The sequence below is a fragment of the Salmo salar genome, chromosome 14, assembly GCF_965601325.2.
Source record: "Salmo salar chromosome 14, fSalSal1, whole genome shotgun sequence".
In the NCBI taxonomy this organism is placed as follows: Eukaryota; Metazoa; Chordata; class Actinopteri; order Salmoniformes; family Salmonidae; genus Salmo; species Salmo salar.
In genome coordinates, this window is record NC_138304.1 from 79,660,124 (window position 1) to 79,675,075 (window position 14,952).

Consider the following 14,952-nt stretch of genomic DNA (forward strand, 5'->3'; position numbering starts at 1 on the left):
AGGGGTAAAAAATAGACAGGGCCCCCTTATGATAAGCACCAAGTTTATGCTGAAAAGAAAAAAAAGAAAGATCCCAACCCCCCCTCTCCTCTGTCTGCCTCTCTCTATATTCTAGCAGCACACAGCAACACTCCTCCCTCCCTAGCCAATATAGTCAGTCAGGCTTCTGGCCCCCACCCCCACATCTCCCTCCCTCCTTTTACAGCCTGTCTGTCCTTCCTCCCTTAATGCACATTTCAGAGAAAAAAAAACGAAACAAAACTTAAACTAAGGGGATCCCCCTTTCCAATGCTAGTCAGTAGTATGAGCCTGGCCGCTGTAACTCGTCGCCAGAAAGCCCTGCATTGTAGAGGAGAAAAGGGCTGTGCTGAGCTGTGCCTGCGCTGCCCATCCCCCACGCGCTGATAGCAAAGTTCTGCTGCTTTTGCAAGCAGAGAGAGGCTGCTGCTGCTAGGAGAGAACACGAGGCAGGCAGGCAGGCGGAGAGAATGAGGAGAGGGGGTGGGGAGGGAGAGAGAGAGAGAGAGAGAGAGAGAGAGAGGGAGAGCAGCAGAGTGGGGAAGAGGAGAGCGTGGCTGTTGTCATTTGATTATTTACTTTATTCTTTCTCAAAATCTCCTCTTGATTTATCCTATAGGCTATTCTACGAAACCACACACAGATTTTCAACGGTTAATTTTGCTTTAGATATAGCATTATATGTAGGATTTCTCAGTGGCTTACACTGTTTGTTTTCTCTCAATTTCTATTTCAATTTTGTTTTCTCTCTCTCACTCTGCTTTTCTCTTTTTTTTTTATCTTCACTTCCTGCTCTGTGACTGGCTCAGTCCATCCCCCATCCTTCTTCCTTTTCTATCCTTCTTTCTCTCTCTCTGTCTCTCAATTCAATTCCATTCAAAAGGCTTTATTGGCATGGGAAACATATGTTTACATTGCGAAAGCAAGTGAAATAGATAATAAACAAAAGTGAAATAAACAATAAAAAATGTACAGTAAACATTACACACTCTCTCTCTCACACACACACACACAGACACACACACTGTAATTTATTGCTTTCCTCTCCACATATCAAGCCCTCTGCTTATGCTAGTTCTTTCGTTCTCTCTCAGCACATGGCAGGAGTCAATCCCAATCTTAATACTCTGTAACTGTGTGAATATATTGTTGATACGATGCAATTATAAACATAGACTTATATTGTGTGTAGAATTATATAGTCTCCCAGTAACATATTCATATGTGTGTCTACTCTGTATAAAATGAAAACTAAATGCATTATAACTATGCAGATTGAAGCTTTAAGACAAATCTATATAGCCTGTAATGGAAATAATTTATGATGTACAGATTATGTGGTTGTCCACAAAATAGCCGAAATGCTGAATGTTATGAATTATGTTCCATTTATATGTCACATTATTTATCATGTTCTGCTATAGTCTCTCTAGGACTAGCTCTATAACCCCTTCAAAATAAACAAAATACATCCTTTATCCCTGCTTGTTGTAGCCTAGTCGCCTCCTACCTACTGGTTGAATCCGCTCCGTGTTTTGCGTTCATCTGAACGCTTCAGTAAAATGGCTGTGTCTCGCCGAGCCTCGTGCTGGTTTGGTCGGTTTCTTGCTCACACTCTCGTTCTGTAAGAGAAGCCTTCCCACATTCTCTGTTGGTTAATTTAATTCCCTGGATCCTTATTTATATTCTTCCAGTAACTTTCCAGTCGAATCGGAGACGGGAGTGGATGCCGGATTCGGTCCGGAGGTAGGGGGAATGATCCGGGACACGGGTACATTGTTATAAACAATTGTATTTATGTTCAATGCTATTCAGAGAGCTCGATTGTGAGTGACTCGCTGTGAGAGGCAGAGGGATATCATGGCCGCGCAGGTCGCTAGCGTCGCCACTCTCAACACTAGCCCGCCATCCGAACTTAAAAAGCCGGATCGGGACCCACTGGAGGAGTCGGTACCGGGAGAGAAACAACATGTAAATAAGGAACCGGGATCTGACAACGGATCTCCGGGACAGAAGGATCTGCAGGACGGGGCCGATGCTGGAAATGTAGGGGGAGGAGGGGAGCCTGACATGAAGAACGGGAACGGGAATTCGTCCAGGGTGAATAATAATAACAACCAGAATGATACTGGGGGACCGGAGGGGAATAACCACCCCGGGATGGGCCATCACCACCAGGGCTCATTCCCTCCACCTCCTTACGGTTACAACCAGCACTACAGCCGGGGCCCTTTTCATCAACATGGCGGACAACAAAGCCCTGGCATGGCAGCTGCAGCGGGGCCGGCAGTGCAGCCAGGTAACATGATGGACCCATACCCGCCCAACTCACACGAGCACGGCTTCCCCAACCATTTTAACAACTACAGCCCCTTCCCGAACCGGACTTCTTATCAGGGCCAAGGATACGCCATGAATTCCCCGCGTAATAACCAGCCCCCAGCGGCTGGGGGGCAGCCAGGCAAGCAACAGCCAGCAGGCGGAACTACAGCTATGGCTGCCTCGTACAATAATCAGAGGTATAACATAGGAAACCTACAACCCACGTCTACCCCGACTTTAAATCAGCTCCTAACGTCTCCCAGCTCAACTAGGACCTACCAGAATTACCCACAAGGAGACTATAGTAACCAGGAAGGGGCTAGCAAGGGAGCAGCAGATATGGCCAGCAGTCAGTATGGTGGGGGCCATCCGGGTTGGCAACAAAGGACCCACCATCCGCCTCCAATGAGTCCAGGAAACACGGGACCTGGGAACACGGGACCTCTGAACAGAAACCAGGTAAACTTTTCTCTCAGTACTGGTGCACTTTGAGCAAGTTGCAGACAGCTCTGTGTAGCAGTGAAGGGTTGCAATGGAACAGCCATTGCCTATGTAGCTTAGCTAGGTAGCTCTCTAAAATGGCTGCCTCTGTTTTCTCCTTACACCACCTCCTATAAGAGTATTTAAACTGAGAAACAAGCCACGTCTGTGCTAAAATACCAAACTCACCGAGCTGGTAAAGATGTGAAGCTTCTGCCTGGTCAGGGGCAAAGGGGACAAGTTTGAGAGGAGAAATTGGAAGGCTAAATGTGTATTTTTCTTTCTTAGCAAAGCGTGTACTGTATAAAGCGCAATGACAGTTATTTCTCCAGCTAACGTTAGCTATGTAGCTAACGAATCACTGCAAATTGTATTTGTATGTTATATCCACTCCATGTAGCCCTGAAGTTTGTTGCAAGCTTTCACACCTATTTTAAACGGCAAGATGTAAATGACACATGACGTAAGATTATATTGGAATAGTTTGTTTGAAGCAAGCAGAACGGATGGTATATCTAAAAGTACACCTGACTGTGGTCGACGTTTTGTAAATGTAGCAAATAACTATCCTTCAGTTGCAACATTTTCCCCGCCAGCTTGTTATATTGTATCTTCTGATGATTGTTACGTTGTAGTTAACGATAGAGAGACGTTATATTTTGCCCCTGTATTCCGGAGTTGTCTCTGTACCGGTAGTAAACACGGCCAGTGATTTGAGAACGAGCAGATTGCTTTGCTTTGGGATTTGAATTATGGAGGTAAAATCCTTCTGTCAAAGCCAGGAGACAGTTGGTCTTAGGTTGACATGCTAGCTGAGATCTGATTGGCTCCCCATCCCCTGCTCCTGGCCATTTGTAATTGCGTCCAATGTAACGCTGTAGAAATCACCCACATCAGCTCATGTACCCTGGCAGTGTCAAGATGACATTACGCATATTATTCACGCGCTTTAGCCTGTTTAACCGTCTATGCATGACATACAGCCTACTTGATATGCAAGCAAAATATGTATTTGTATTGTGGTCAGCATGCAGCGGCCTACATTTCAGCTGTAATGCGTGTGTCCAAGCATGCTAAATAAAATAACAGTGTGCAAAATATACTTTATGGGTGGTTTCATTGAACACTATGTTGTGTAAGTCCCTCTGCAGTGATTTGCATGATGACTGTATTGCCTGCCACTCAAATAATACAGTACAGCTAAATTTGTTTAGTGTACATTTAGGTAAAATCTCAGCCGTAGCCTTCATGCAAAAATACTGTGTTCATACTTCTACATGCATGTACTGCTCCACAGGCAGATTGGAGATGTGGCAGAACTCTAGTGCTGACTCTGGAACAGCAGAGGGAGTAGGTGTGGCTGTTTCCCCCATGCTAGAATAGTGTTCCTAGCTGATCTAGGATAATCTTGTAGAGGAGAGACAGGAGTTATGTGGTTCTGTTTGAGAATCTGACTGGTGTTCTGTGGTTCTGCAGTGTGTTTCAGAATGTGTTGTATTCTTTGAGAGAATCTGACTGGTGCTCTGTGGTTCTACAGTGGGTTTCAGAATCTGACATGTGTTCTGTGAGGAGAATCTGACTTGTGTTCTGTGAGGAGAATCTGACTTGTGTTCTGTGAGGAGAATCTGACTTGTGTTCTGTGAGGAGAATCTAATGGCTGCAGTAGTTGTAGTGTTTACAAGCAGCCAAGGTGTCAGCCAAGTGTCACTGCTTTGTTCACTGGGTTACTATGATTACTTTCACATGTGATGCTGCATAGTGTGTAACCATGTCAACAGACGAATGGTGTATTCCAGTTTTAGAATATCATCAACCACGTGTAGGCTAGCTATAGCGTTGACCTCCTGAATATTGAATAGCAAGGCCTATTTGTAATTTCTATCCATTGAAGTTTAGATGGAATTTGTTGATTTCTGTTTCTTGGCAATTGTCATTTGCAGTTGTTAGCCCTAAATATAATATTCAACATTATAGAACATTAAATCAACATTTTAAACAAGTTATTGGTTAGCTCGGTGGTTCATTACCCTCTTCGATTACTGTACCACCATTTTAATTATTCCGTTTTATTATTCTCCCCCCAGAGACTCGCATGATGCCTCGTGGAATACCTGTCTTAAAGACACTATCAAATCAAATTTAATTTGTCACATGTGCCGAATACAACAGGTGTGTGTAGACCTTAGCATAAAATGCTTACTTTCAAGCCCTTAACCAACAAAGCAGTTCAAGAAATAGAGTTAAGAAAATATTTACTAAATAAACTGAAATATTTTTTTTAATCATCAAATCACGTAACACAAGAAAATTACATAACAATAACGAGGCTATATACAAGGGGTACTGGTACCGAGTCAATGTGCGTGGGTATAGCTTAGTCGAGGTAATTTGTAAAGTGACTGCATAGATAATAAACAGCGAGTAGCAGCAGTGTAAAAACGGGGAGGGGGTCAATGTAAATAGTCTGGGTAGCCATTTGATTAATTGTTCAGCAGTCTTATGGCTTGGGGGTAGAAGCTGTTAAGGAGCCTTTTGGTCCTAGACTTGGCACTCTGGTACCGCTTGCCGTGCGGTAGCAGTCTATGACTTTGGCGACTGGAGTCTTTAACAATTGTCTGGGCCTTCCTCTGACACCGCCTAGTGTATAGGTCCTGGATGTCAGGAAGCTTGGCCCCAGGGATGTACTGGGCCGTACGCACTACCCCCTGTAGCAGCTCCCGGTCAGATGCCGAGCAGTTGCCATACCAGGCAGTGATGCAACCGGTCAGGATGCTGTCCATGGTGCAGCTGTAGAACTTTTTGAGGATCTGGGGACCCATGCCAAATCTTTTCAGTCTCGTGAGGGGTAAAGGTGTTGTAGTGCCCTCTTCACAACTGTCTTGGTGTGTTTGGACCATGATAGTTCATTGGTGATGTGGACACCAAGGAACTTAACTCTCGACCTGCTCCACTTCAGCCCTGTCGATGTTAATGGAGGACTGTTCGGCCCTCCTTGTCCTATAGTCAACGATCAGCTCCTTTTTGTCTTGCTCACATTGAGGAAGTGGTTGTTGTCCTGGCACCACACTGCCAGGTCTCTGACCTCCTCCCTATAGGCTGTCTTGTTGTTGGTGATCAGGCTGTTGTGTCGTCAGCAAACCTAATGATGGTGTTGGTGTCGTGCTTGGCCACGCAGTCGTGGGTGAACAGGGAGTACAGGAGGGGACTAAGCACGCACCCCAGAGGGGCCCCAGTGTTGAGGATCAGCGTTGCAGATGTGTTGTTGCCTACCCTTACCACCTGGGGGCGGCCCGTCTGATGTCCAGGATCCAGAGGGAGGTGTTTAGTCCCAGGGTCCTTAGCTTAGTGATGAGCTTTGTGGGCACTATGGTGTTGAACGCTGAGCTGTAGTCAATGAACATCATTTTCACATAGGTGTTCCTTTTGTCCAGGTGGGAAAGGGTAGTGTGGAATGCGATTGAGATGGTTTGCGTCATCTGTGGATCTGTTGGGGCGGTATGCGAATTGGAGTGGGTCTAGGGTTTCCGGCATGATGGCGTTGATGTGAGCCATGACCAGCCTTTCAAAGCACTTCAGGCTACTGACGTGAGTGCTACGGGCAGTAATCATTTAGGCAGGTTACCTTGGTGTTCTTGGGCACAGGGACTATGTTGGTCTGCTTGAAACATGTAGGTATTACAGACTCGGTCAGGTAGAGGTTGAAAATGTCAGTGAAGACACCTGCCAGTTGGTCCGTGCATGCTTTGAGTACGCGCCCTGGGAATCCGTCTGGCCCCGTGCCTTTATGAATGTTTACCTGTTTAAAGGTCTTGATCACATTGGCTATGGAGAGCGTGATCAAACAGTCATCTGCGATAGCTGGTGCTCTCATGCATGTTTCAGTGTTGTTTGCCTCGAAGCAAGCATAAAAGGCATTTAGCTCGTCTGGTAGGTTCGCGTCACTGGGAAGATCACTGCAGGGTTTCCCTTTGTAATCCGTAATATTTTTCAAGCCCTGCCACATCTGACGATCTCCGAGCCTTAGTCCTGTATTGACGCTTTGCCTGTTTGATGGTTCGTCTAAGGGTGTAGCGATATTTCTTATAAGCATCCAGATTAGTGTCCCGCTCGATGAAAGCAACAGCTCTAGCCTTTAGCTCGGTGCTGATGTTGCCTGTAATCGATGGCTTCTGGTTGGGAAATGTACGTACGGGCACTGTGGGGATGACATTGTCAATGCACTTATTGATGAAGCCGTTGACTGCGGTCATATACTCAATGCCATTGCATGAATCCTGGAACATAGTCCAGTCTGTGCTAGCAAAACAGTCCTGTAGCTTAGCATCCACGTCATCTGACCACTGCCGTATTGAGCGAGTCACAGGTACTTCCCGCTTTAGTTTTTGCTTGTAAGCAGGAATCAGGGGGATAGAATTCTGGTCAGATTTGTCAAATGGAGGGCGAGGGAGAGCTTTGTACGTGTCTCTGTGTCGAGTAAAGGTGGTGTAGAGTTTATTTTCTCCCTCAGGTTGCACGTGACATGCTGGTAGAAATGAGGTAAAACGGATTTAAGTTTGCCTTCATTAAAGTTTGTTCTTTCTCTCAGGTGTTTGCGGACTCCTGCTAATTCTCCTGTATGCAGGCTGTGTAGTGGACAATTTAATACCCAGGACTGCAATCTGTGATTCATTCAGCCACGGTTCTGCATGTGGAGATGCTGGAGATTCGAAGAAATTAGAATTATGCAGTTTCAAGTGGCAATCTCCTCTGAGAGCCTTGTGTTAAAACAAGTTATGTTGTTAAAATCCGATCTGTGATTGACAGATGTTATTCTTGAATTGTGCTGCTCACATAAACGCATGCTCCAACGGTTGTTACACCAGAATAGAAATGCCTTTGCCTCTCCTCAGCTTCCTAGATGCCTTTTCATTCATTTGCTGTGCCTGCCTAGGCTACAGTATCACTATGTTACTGACTTTTAATGCATTTCAGTTGTTTCTGTATTTGGAGTTCATGTATTTCTATAGATCTGTGGACAGAGTTCACCACTGTATTTCCCTGCTCTATGGCCAGGTTAGGGGGGTGGTGCTGAGACTGTGGGACTTGGAGTAGATGGCAAAATAGTTTTTCCTTTCTGCTGTGCTCGCTCTTTTGAGGTCTAGTCCCAATTACGGCAAATCACTTTGTGACAAATGTTGCTTTTAATTAATAAATGTATTGATTGATGGAGAAACCAATTGCTTGATTAAGATCGGTTGAGGCAAAGATGAAGCTGTGATAGATGTCTAACCTAATATCAGTGAGCTAATTGGTCCTTTTTGTTGTAAAACCTAGCCTAACGGTTGACTCTTTCTGCCGACAAACAGACCCAGTCCTTTTCTGGGAGAGAACCGCGCGTCAGGCTGAAATCAAATCTGGTTAGTGTCCATTTACTTTGTGACAATAAAAACCTTGAAATAATAGTATCTACAAACGTGGACATATGGTAGTCATCCACACAGCACATTCAGCTACAGAAAGGTTGTGTCTGTCTGTGGTATTGACGTTTGACTGAGGGCCTTGATGTGATAGTGGACCAAAGTCCAAGTGAAGTCTCCGTTCGGCCGGCTTTGGTCTGTTTCCCTGCACTATGAACTTGCCTGCCCATACTGACGGGTGATGACTTCTCCAGTTTGTGGAATCTTATAGGTAAATATTGATAGGAGCATGATTACTGATTTTTAAGGTGAATGTTGTCAATCTCTGCAACCAAGATGTACTGGAGAGGACCAGAGTTGAGAAACACTGCTGTAGCCGGTGAGGTGGTGGGGACTGTGGTGAGGACTGTGGTGTGCTGTGTAGCCAGTGGACTGGACAGGAGGTGTGTTCTACTGTATTCTGGCTGTGCACTCAAAGATTCTCTCCGCTAATTTCTCTCCCTCTCTGTCTGCAGTGCTGAGTAGTGATTAGCCACACGGCCAGGACAGCACGCTGCCTCACAACACTCTGTTTGTGTGTGTGTGTGTGTGTGTGGGAGAAAGAGTGTCAGTGATACCCTGGGGGGAGGGTGTTTTTGTGAATGATCTTTGGCTGCCTGTGTGTGTGTGTGTGTGTGTGTCCTTGGCAGTGTGTGTCTGTGTTCCTGTGTGGCAGAAGCCTCAGGAGGATCCTCTCTCAGTGACCTGCTCCACGTGCCACCAGCCATCCGTCTCTTCTCTTCAGTAACACAGTACTGAAGTCATTCTCCATCCCTGAAACAACAGTCTAGCAGGTGGTGCAAACGAAGGATAGTCTCTCGTCTTCATTTTTTTACTGTGACCCTACGTTATTCTCTCATTCCACACGTTGTGTCCACCGTTGTTACCTGCCTTCATCAGTTCACTTTTTACCTGTTTTTCCCATCCTCAAATCATTCACTCTTCTTCTTGTACTTGTACCAGCCACTGCCCTTAGAGCACTGCCCTTAGAGCAGTGGTATGGGATTGGGACCATGTTAGTGGTCTACCACTAGGTGACGCATACAAGGTGTGCAGCTTAAAACTTAAATGCTAGTATTTATTTAAGACTACACACACACAAAAACAAGGGCAAACCCATTGAAAATGTCGTCAAATTCCTCGTCTCCCCATGTTTGGACAAAATGTCAAACTTGGGCTGTTACTCTGGTCCAGGTTGGAATGTACAGCTAATTAAAGCATCGAATTGTAAAAAAAAAAAAAATGTTTTAAAGTGCGCTAGATTAGAGTACGAATATGCTTCTCTCCAAGCTAGCCTGGTGCTGCACATTTTATTTTCATAAAGTATTGTGTGTTTTATGGAGAAACAGGTTAACCTTTAAATGTGTGGCTGCTGAGGGGGGAATGTCGTCTGTTGTTGATTCTGGGGGGGTAGGTAGATTCTTACTGTACCTCACAGCGTTTCATACACAGCTCTGCTCAGGACTCAGGCTAGCTCTCTGTGGTAAAATGCCATTGGCTTCATGAAGGGTGGGAAAGCAGACGTTTGAAGGTTTTCTTGCAATGCATTTTGGGGAATAACATCATTGACCAGGTTAAAGTTAAATGGTACAGTTACTGGTAGGGCAAGGCAACTGCCATTTTCTTCTTCTGAAACCGGTTAGTACCGTTTCTCCTTGGGTCTCAGCCTCCACCAGCATGTAGTCCAGGTGTAGGTGTGGCAGGCTGCAGCGTTTATCTCCCGCCATGCATCAACCTCTCCACGACCCCAGAATTTGCATGCCTCAGGCCTAACTATGGCTTAGCGAAGTGTGTGTATAGCTAACTGTTGGTGCTTCGTTCCATTTGAAGTACTGGATGTGCAAATTCACCAGTCCAACAGTTCTGCTCCCCCTCTGAGGCGTGCTTACCTATACCGGTGACCAACTACCGGTACTTGAGTCAGTTGAGACTAGGGGGAATGACATCACCGCCAGTCAGGTGTTGTGTGACTAAGAGTGTTAGTGGGTTAGGCTTGTGACCCAGTCAGTTCCTTAAGCACCTTCTGTTCCTCTCTGCCTGCCTGGCTTGGCCCCGCTGGCTTTGTTCAGATGGTTATTTCTGGCATGTAAATGGTAGTATAGTGACTGAGTGACACACTTATTATCGTAAGGTGTCATCCTGGCCACTGTGGTCATTGTGGCTGATAGTCAGGCTGATTATAAACACTGAGCACATCATCTGACCTGTGGCCATATGGCTGGGACGTCATGGGATTGTCTTACCTCTTTGGCTGATGCATAAAACAGGCCCACTCTACGGGTTAAAATAAAGGTTAGCCTAATCGGCCACATTGATTTTAACCCTAACCATGACATTACCCCTAAACCTAAGCCAAAATAATTCCTTATTAGCTGCTTATATGTCTTCACTTCTTGGTTGGTGACAATGGTGTGGCCAGTGAAATTCGAGCAGAGGTGGGACGCTGGTTGGCCAATCAAAAAGCCAAATTATTTTAATCTTGGGTTGTACTCTATGGCGTGAGCCTGTTTCATTTCTTCCTTCGTCCAAACACCAGCACCCCTAGCCTCTCTTCAGGTCAGGAATGGTGATCTGGCTAGAAGATGGGTCTGACAGTGACAGGTTAATGTTCTGCAGTGGAGGGTCTTGTTCAATATCTTCTATCATTGACCTAATATGCTGCCTATAGAAGAAGGAAAAAGTCAGAACAAATACAATTTTATTTATTTTACCTTTATTTAACTTGGCAAGTCAGTTAAGAACAACTTGTTATTTACAATGACGGCCTACTGGGGATCAGTGGGTTAACTGCCTTGTTCAGGGGCAGAACGACATATTTTTACCTTGTCAGCTTGGGGATTTGATCTTGCAACCTTTCGGTTACTAGTCCAACGCTCTAACCACTAGGCTACCCTGCCGCCCCATTTACTCTGTCAAATGGGGGAATTATTTGTTGTCGCTGAATAGATAGAAGAACGTCAGACAATTTGTAATATTGTTTAGTGTGTGAAGGCGACCGCTTTGTTCTTCTCTCAACCTAAGCCAGACAGTACTTTGCAGACAATATTTGGTTAATACTACATTTGAAGAAGGGTAGCCTATCTAGTCTAATAGCAGAGTTCAACATTCAGGTGATTTATCCTGTGACCCTCTGGGCCGGTGCCAAGTGAAAGCAACCGGCCAGAATGAAGAAAATGACTAGGCCCCTCTGGACAAGATCAGCTCACAGGGAAGAGAATGGTGATCATAAGAGCCTCCCATATTTTATGTAGGTTTTAGGCTCAGAACTTAAGGCCTGGTAACCTTGTTTCACCCCGTTAGCTTCCAACGGGGTTGAAATGAAGCGTTTTTAATCTGTGGGATGTGTGACGACCTGTAGTTTTGTTCTGTAGATCTTTAGAATTCTTGCGAACAGCTGGAGGAATATCTGGGTGTGTGTACTGCTGTGATAGTAGTGTGGTGCCTCAGACTCTGTCCGTGTGTGCTCAGACCCTAGGAGAGCAAGCAGGAGAGGTGTGTTTCTTGTTTTATTCCAGAGTCATGTAGCGGTCAGCTTGGAGTTCTAACCACTGTTGTTGTAAGTGTGGCAGGCCAGCCGATATGGTGGGAAGGAAAGTGGCTAATTGAGAACATGGCATGGGTTTAACTTTCCTTTTGTTTACATTTAGCTCTTTAACTGATATGGATGGTTGCAGACCCGCTCAGACAAATGACTATTTGGCCCACCAGACGTAATGTTTTCTTTTAAAAATCAACAGGCTGTTAATGGACGTTGTTTTTCTTAGCGGTTGCGTTAGTTTGTAAAGTGTTTCACCAACTCTTGCTTTAGGCCTGTGATAGTCAGGGGAACAGGGATGAAGACCGACATACTGGTATAGAAAGTGTTCTTATGGTTGTTCTTGCTCCTCTCTTCATACACTTTTGTGAAAGCAAGAGTATTATTTTTCCTTAGCATGTGTGAACACTCATGGGATTAGGCCTATTCAGTAGGTTTGCAAGTTATTTCTTTGGCTCGAAGTAGCCGTTCTAAGTACCTTTAACGTCCTTGTTTGATATACTCAAAGCCAACCATGAAGTCATGGGGTGTAAGTGACAGTGACAGCCGTCTAAGGGGGCCCCTGAGTGCGGGGGGGCACCTGAGTGAGTGTGTCAGTGTGTGCAGGGCTTTACAACAGAACAATAGTCTGTGTAGATCCTAGGCCATGTGGCGGATTAAATTAGCAGGACTTGTTTATCGTCTGCCCCAAGCCCATCTGTTTGAGTCCACCGCGACACACACACACACACACACACACACACACACACACACACACACACACACACACACACACACACACACACACACACACACACACACACACACACAGCACCAGTATCATCAGTCCCTCCCCAACCCTTCCACCACTCTCAAAGGCCAAGAGTGTTCTGGCTTTCCTCTATGCAGATTAGCCATGTGCTAATTGCATTTATTTAGTTTTAGGGGGAAAGAGGAAAGAAAGGAGGGAGGAGTTTCCTTACAGCAATTGATTAGATGACTGGGCAGAGAGCAAGGGAGGGACAATGTTTGAGAGGGTGGTGGAGAGGGGGGCAGAGTGCTGGGAGCGTTGGGGGACTGTGTGAGGAGCATCGGGGACCGTGTGTGTGTGGGGGACCCAATCAAATCATGAGAAAACAAAAAGGTAATTATTTCCAATGTGTAAAGTAATTAACAGAAAAACTGAGCAAGCTAAAATGCTATTTGGCCCTAAACAGAGAGTACACATTGGAAGAATACCTGACCACTGTGACTGACCCAAACTTAAGGAAAGCTTTGACTATGTACAGACTCAGTGAGCGTAGCCTTGCTATTGAGAAAGGCCGCTCTAGGCAGATCTGGCTCTCAAGAGAAGACAGGCTATGTGCACACTGCCCACAAAATGAGGTGGAAACTGAGCTGCACTTCTTAATCTCCTGACAAATGTATGCCACACATATTTCCCACAGAAGCACAAAGAATTTGAAAACAAACCCAATTTTGATAAACTCCGATATCTACTGGGGGAAATACCACAGTGTGCCATCACAGCAGCAATATTTGTGGCCTGTTGCCACAAGAAAAGGGCAACCAGTGAAGAACAAACACCATTGTAAATACAACCCGTATGTTATTTATTTTCCCTTTTTGTATTTTAACTATTTGCACATTGTTACAACACTGTATATAGCCATATGAAATTTGAAATGTCTTTATTCTTTTGTAACTTCTGTGAGTGTAATGTTTACTGTTCATTTTTGTTGTCTACTTCTTGCTGTGACAATATTAACATGTGTTTCCCATGCCAATAAAGGCCTTGAATTGAAATTGATATTCAGAGGGACCGTGTGGGGGGAGAGAACCGTGTGGGGTAGAGAGAGGGAGAGAGAACCGTGTGGGGTAGAGAGAGGGAGAGAGAACCGTGTGGGGTAGAGAGAGGGAGAGAGAACCGTGTGGGGTAGAGAGAGGGAGAGAGAACCGTGTGGGGTAGGGAGAGGGAGAGAGAACCGTGTGGGGTAGGGAGAGGGAGAGAGAACCGTGTGGGGTAGGGAGAGGGAGAGAGAACCGTGTGGGGTAGGGAGAGGGAGAGAGAACCGTGTGGGGTAGGGAGAGGGAGAGAGAACCGTGTGGGGTAGGGAGAGGGAGAGAGAACCGTGTGGGGTAGGGAGAGGGAGAGAGAACCGTGTGGGAGAGGGAGAGGGAACCGTGTGGGGTAGGGAGAGGGAACCGTGTGGGGTAGGGAGAGGGAGAACCGTGTGGGGTAGGGAGAGGGAGAACCGTGTGGGGTAGGGAGAGGGAGAACCGTGTGGGGTAGGGAGAGGGAGAACCGTGTGGGGTAGGGAGAGGGAGAACCGCGTGGGAGAGGGAGAACCGCGTGGGAGAGGGAGAACCGCGTGGGAGAGGGAGAACCGCGTGGGGTAGGGAGAGGGAGAACCGCGTGGGAGAGGGAGAACCGCGTGGGAGAGGGAGAACCGCGTGGGAGAGGGAGAACCGCGTGGGAGAGGGAGAACCGCGTGGGAGAGGGAGAACCGCGTGGGGTAGGGAGAGGGAGAACCGCGTGGGGTAGGGAGAGGGAGAACCGCGTGGGGTAGGGAGAGGGAGAACCGCGTGGGGTAGGGGGAGAGAGGGGAGAGAACCGCGTGGGGTAGGGGGAGAGAACCGCGTGGGGTAGGGAGAGAGAACCGCGTGGGTTAGGGAGAGGGAGAGAGAACCGCGTGGGTTAGGGAGAGGGAGAGAGAACCGCGTGGGTTAGGGAGAGAGAACCGCGTGGGGTAGGGAGAGAGAACCGCGTGGGGTAGGGAGAGAGAACCGCGTGGGGTAGGGAGAGAGAACCGCGTGGGGTAGGGAGAGAGAACCGCGTGGGGTAGGGAGAGAGAACCGCGTGGGGTAGGGAGAGGGAACCGCGTGGGGTAGGGAGAGGGAGAACCGTGTGGGGTAGGGAGAGGGAGAACCGTGTGGGGTAGGGAGAGGGAGAACCGTGTGGGGTAGGGAGAGGGAGAACCGCGTGGGGTAGGGAGAGGGAGAACCGCGTGGGGTAGGGAGAGGGAGAACCGCGTGGGAGAGGGAGAACCGCGTGGGGTAGGGAGAGGGAGAACCGCGTGGGGTAGGGAGAGGGAGAACCGCGTGGGGTAGGGAGAGGGAGAACCGCGTGGGGTAGGGAGAGGGAGAACCGCGTGGGGTAGGGGGAGAGAGGGGAGAGAACCG

General features: G+C 47.0%; 1 protein-coding gene across 2 annotated transcripts in view; it reads left to right on the forward strand.

The window, feature by feature from the left end:
- The first annotated feature begins 1,570 nt into the window (after positions 1-1,570).
- LOC106570245 (AT-rich interactive domain-containing protein 1A) overlaps positions 1,571-14,952 on the forward strand; it is a 58,206-nt gene continuing 44,824 nt past the window's right edge. For both annotated transcript variants that reach the window (XM_014142352.3, XM_014142353.3), the window contains exon 1: positions 1,571-2,799. In XM_014142352.3, the coding sequence (XP_013997827.3) occupies positions 1,879-2,799 (921 nt within the window). In that variant the 5' untranslated portion in view covers positions 1,571-1,878. The remainder of the gene's footprint in view (positions 2,800-14,952) is intronic.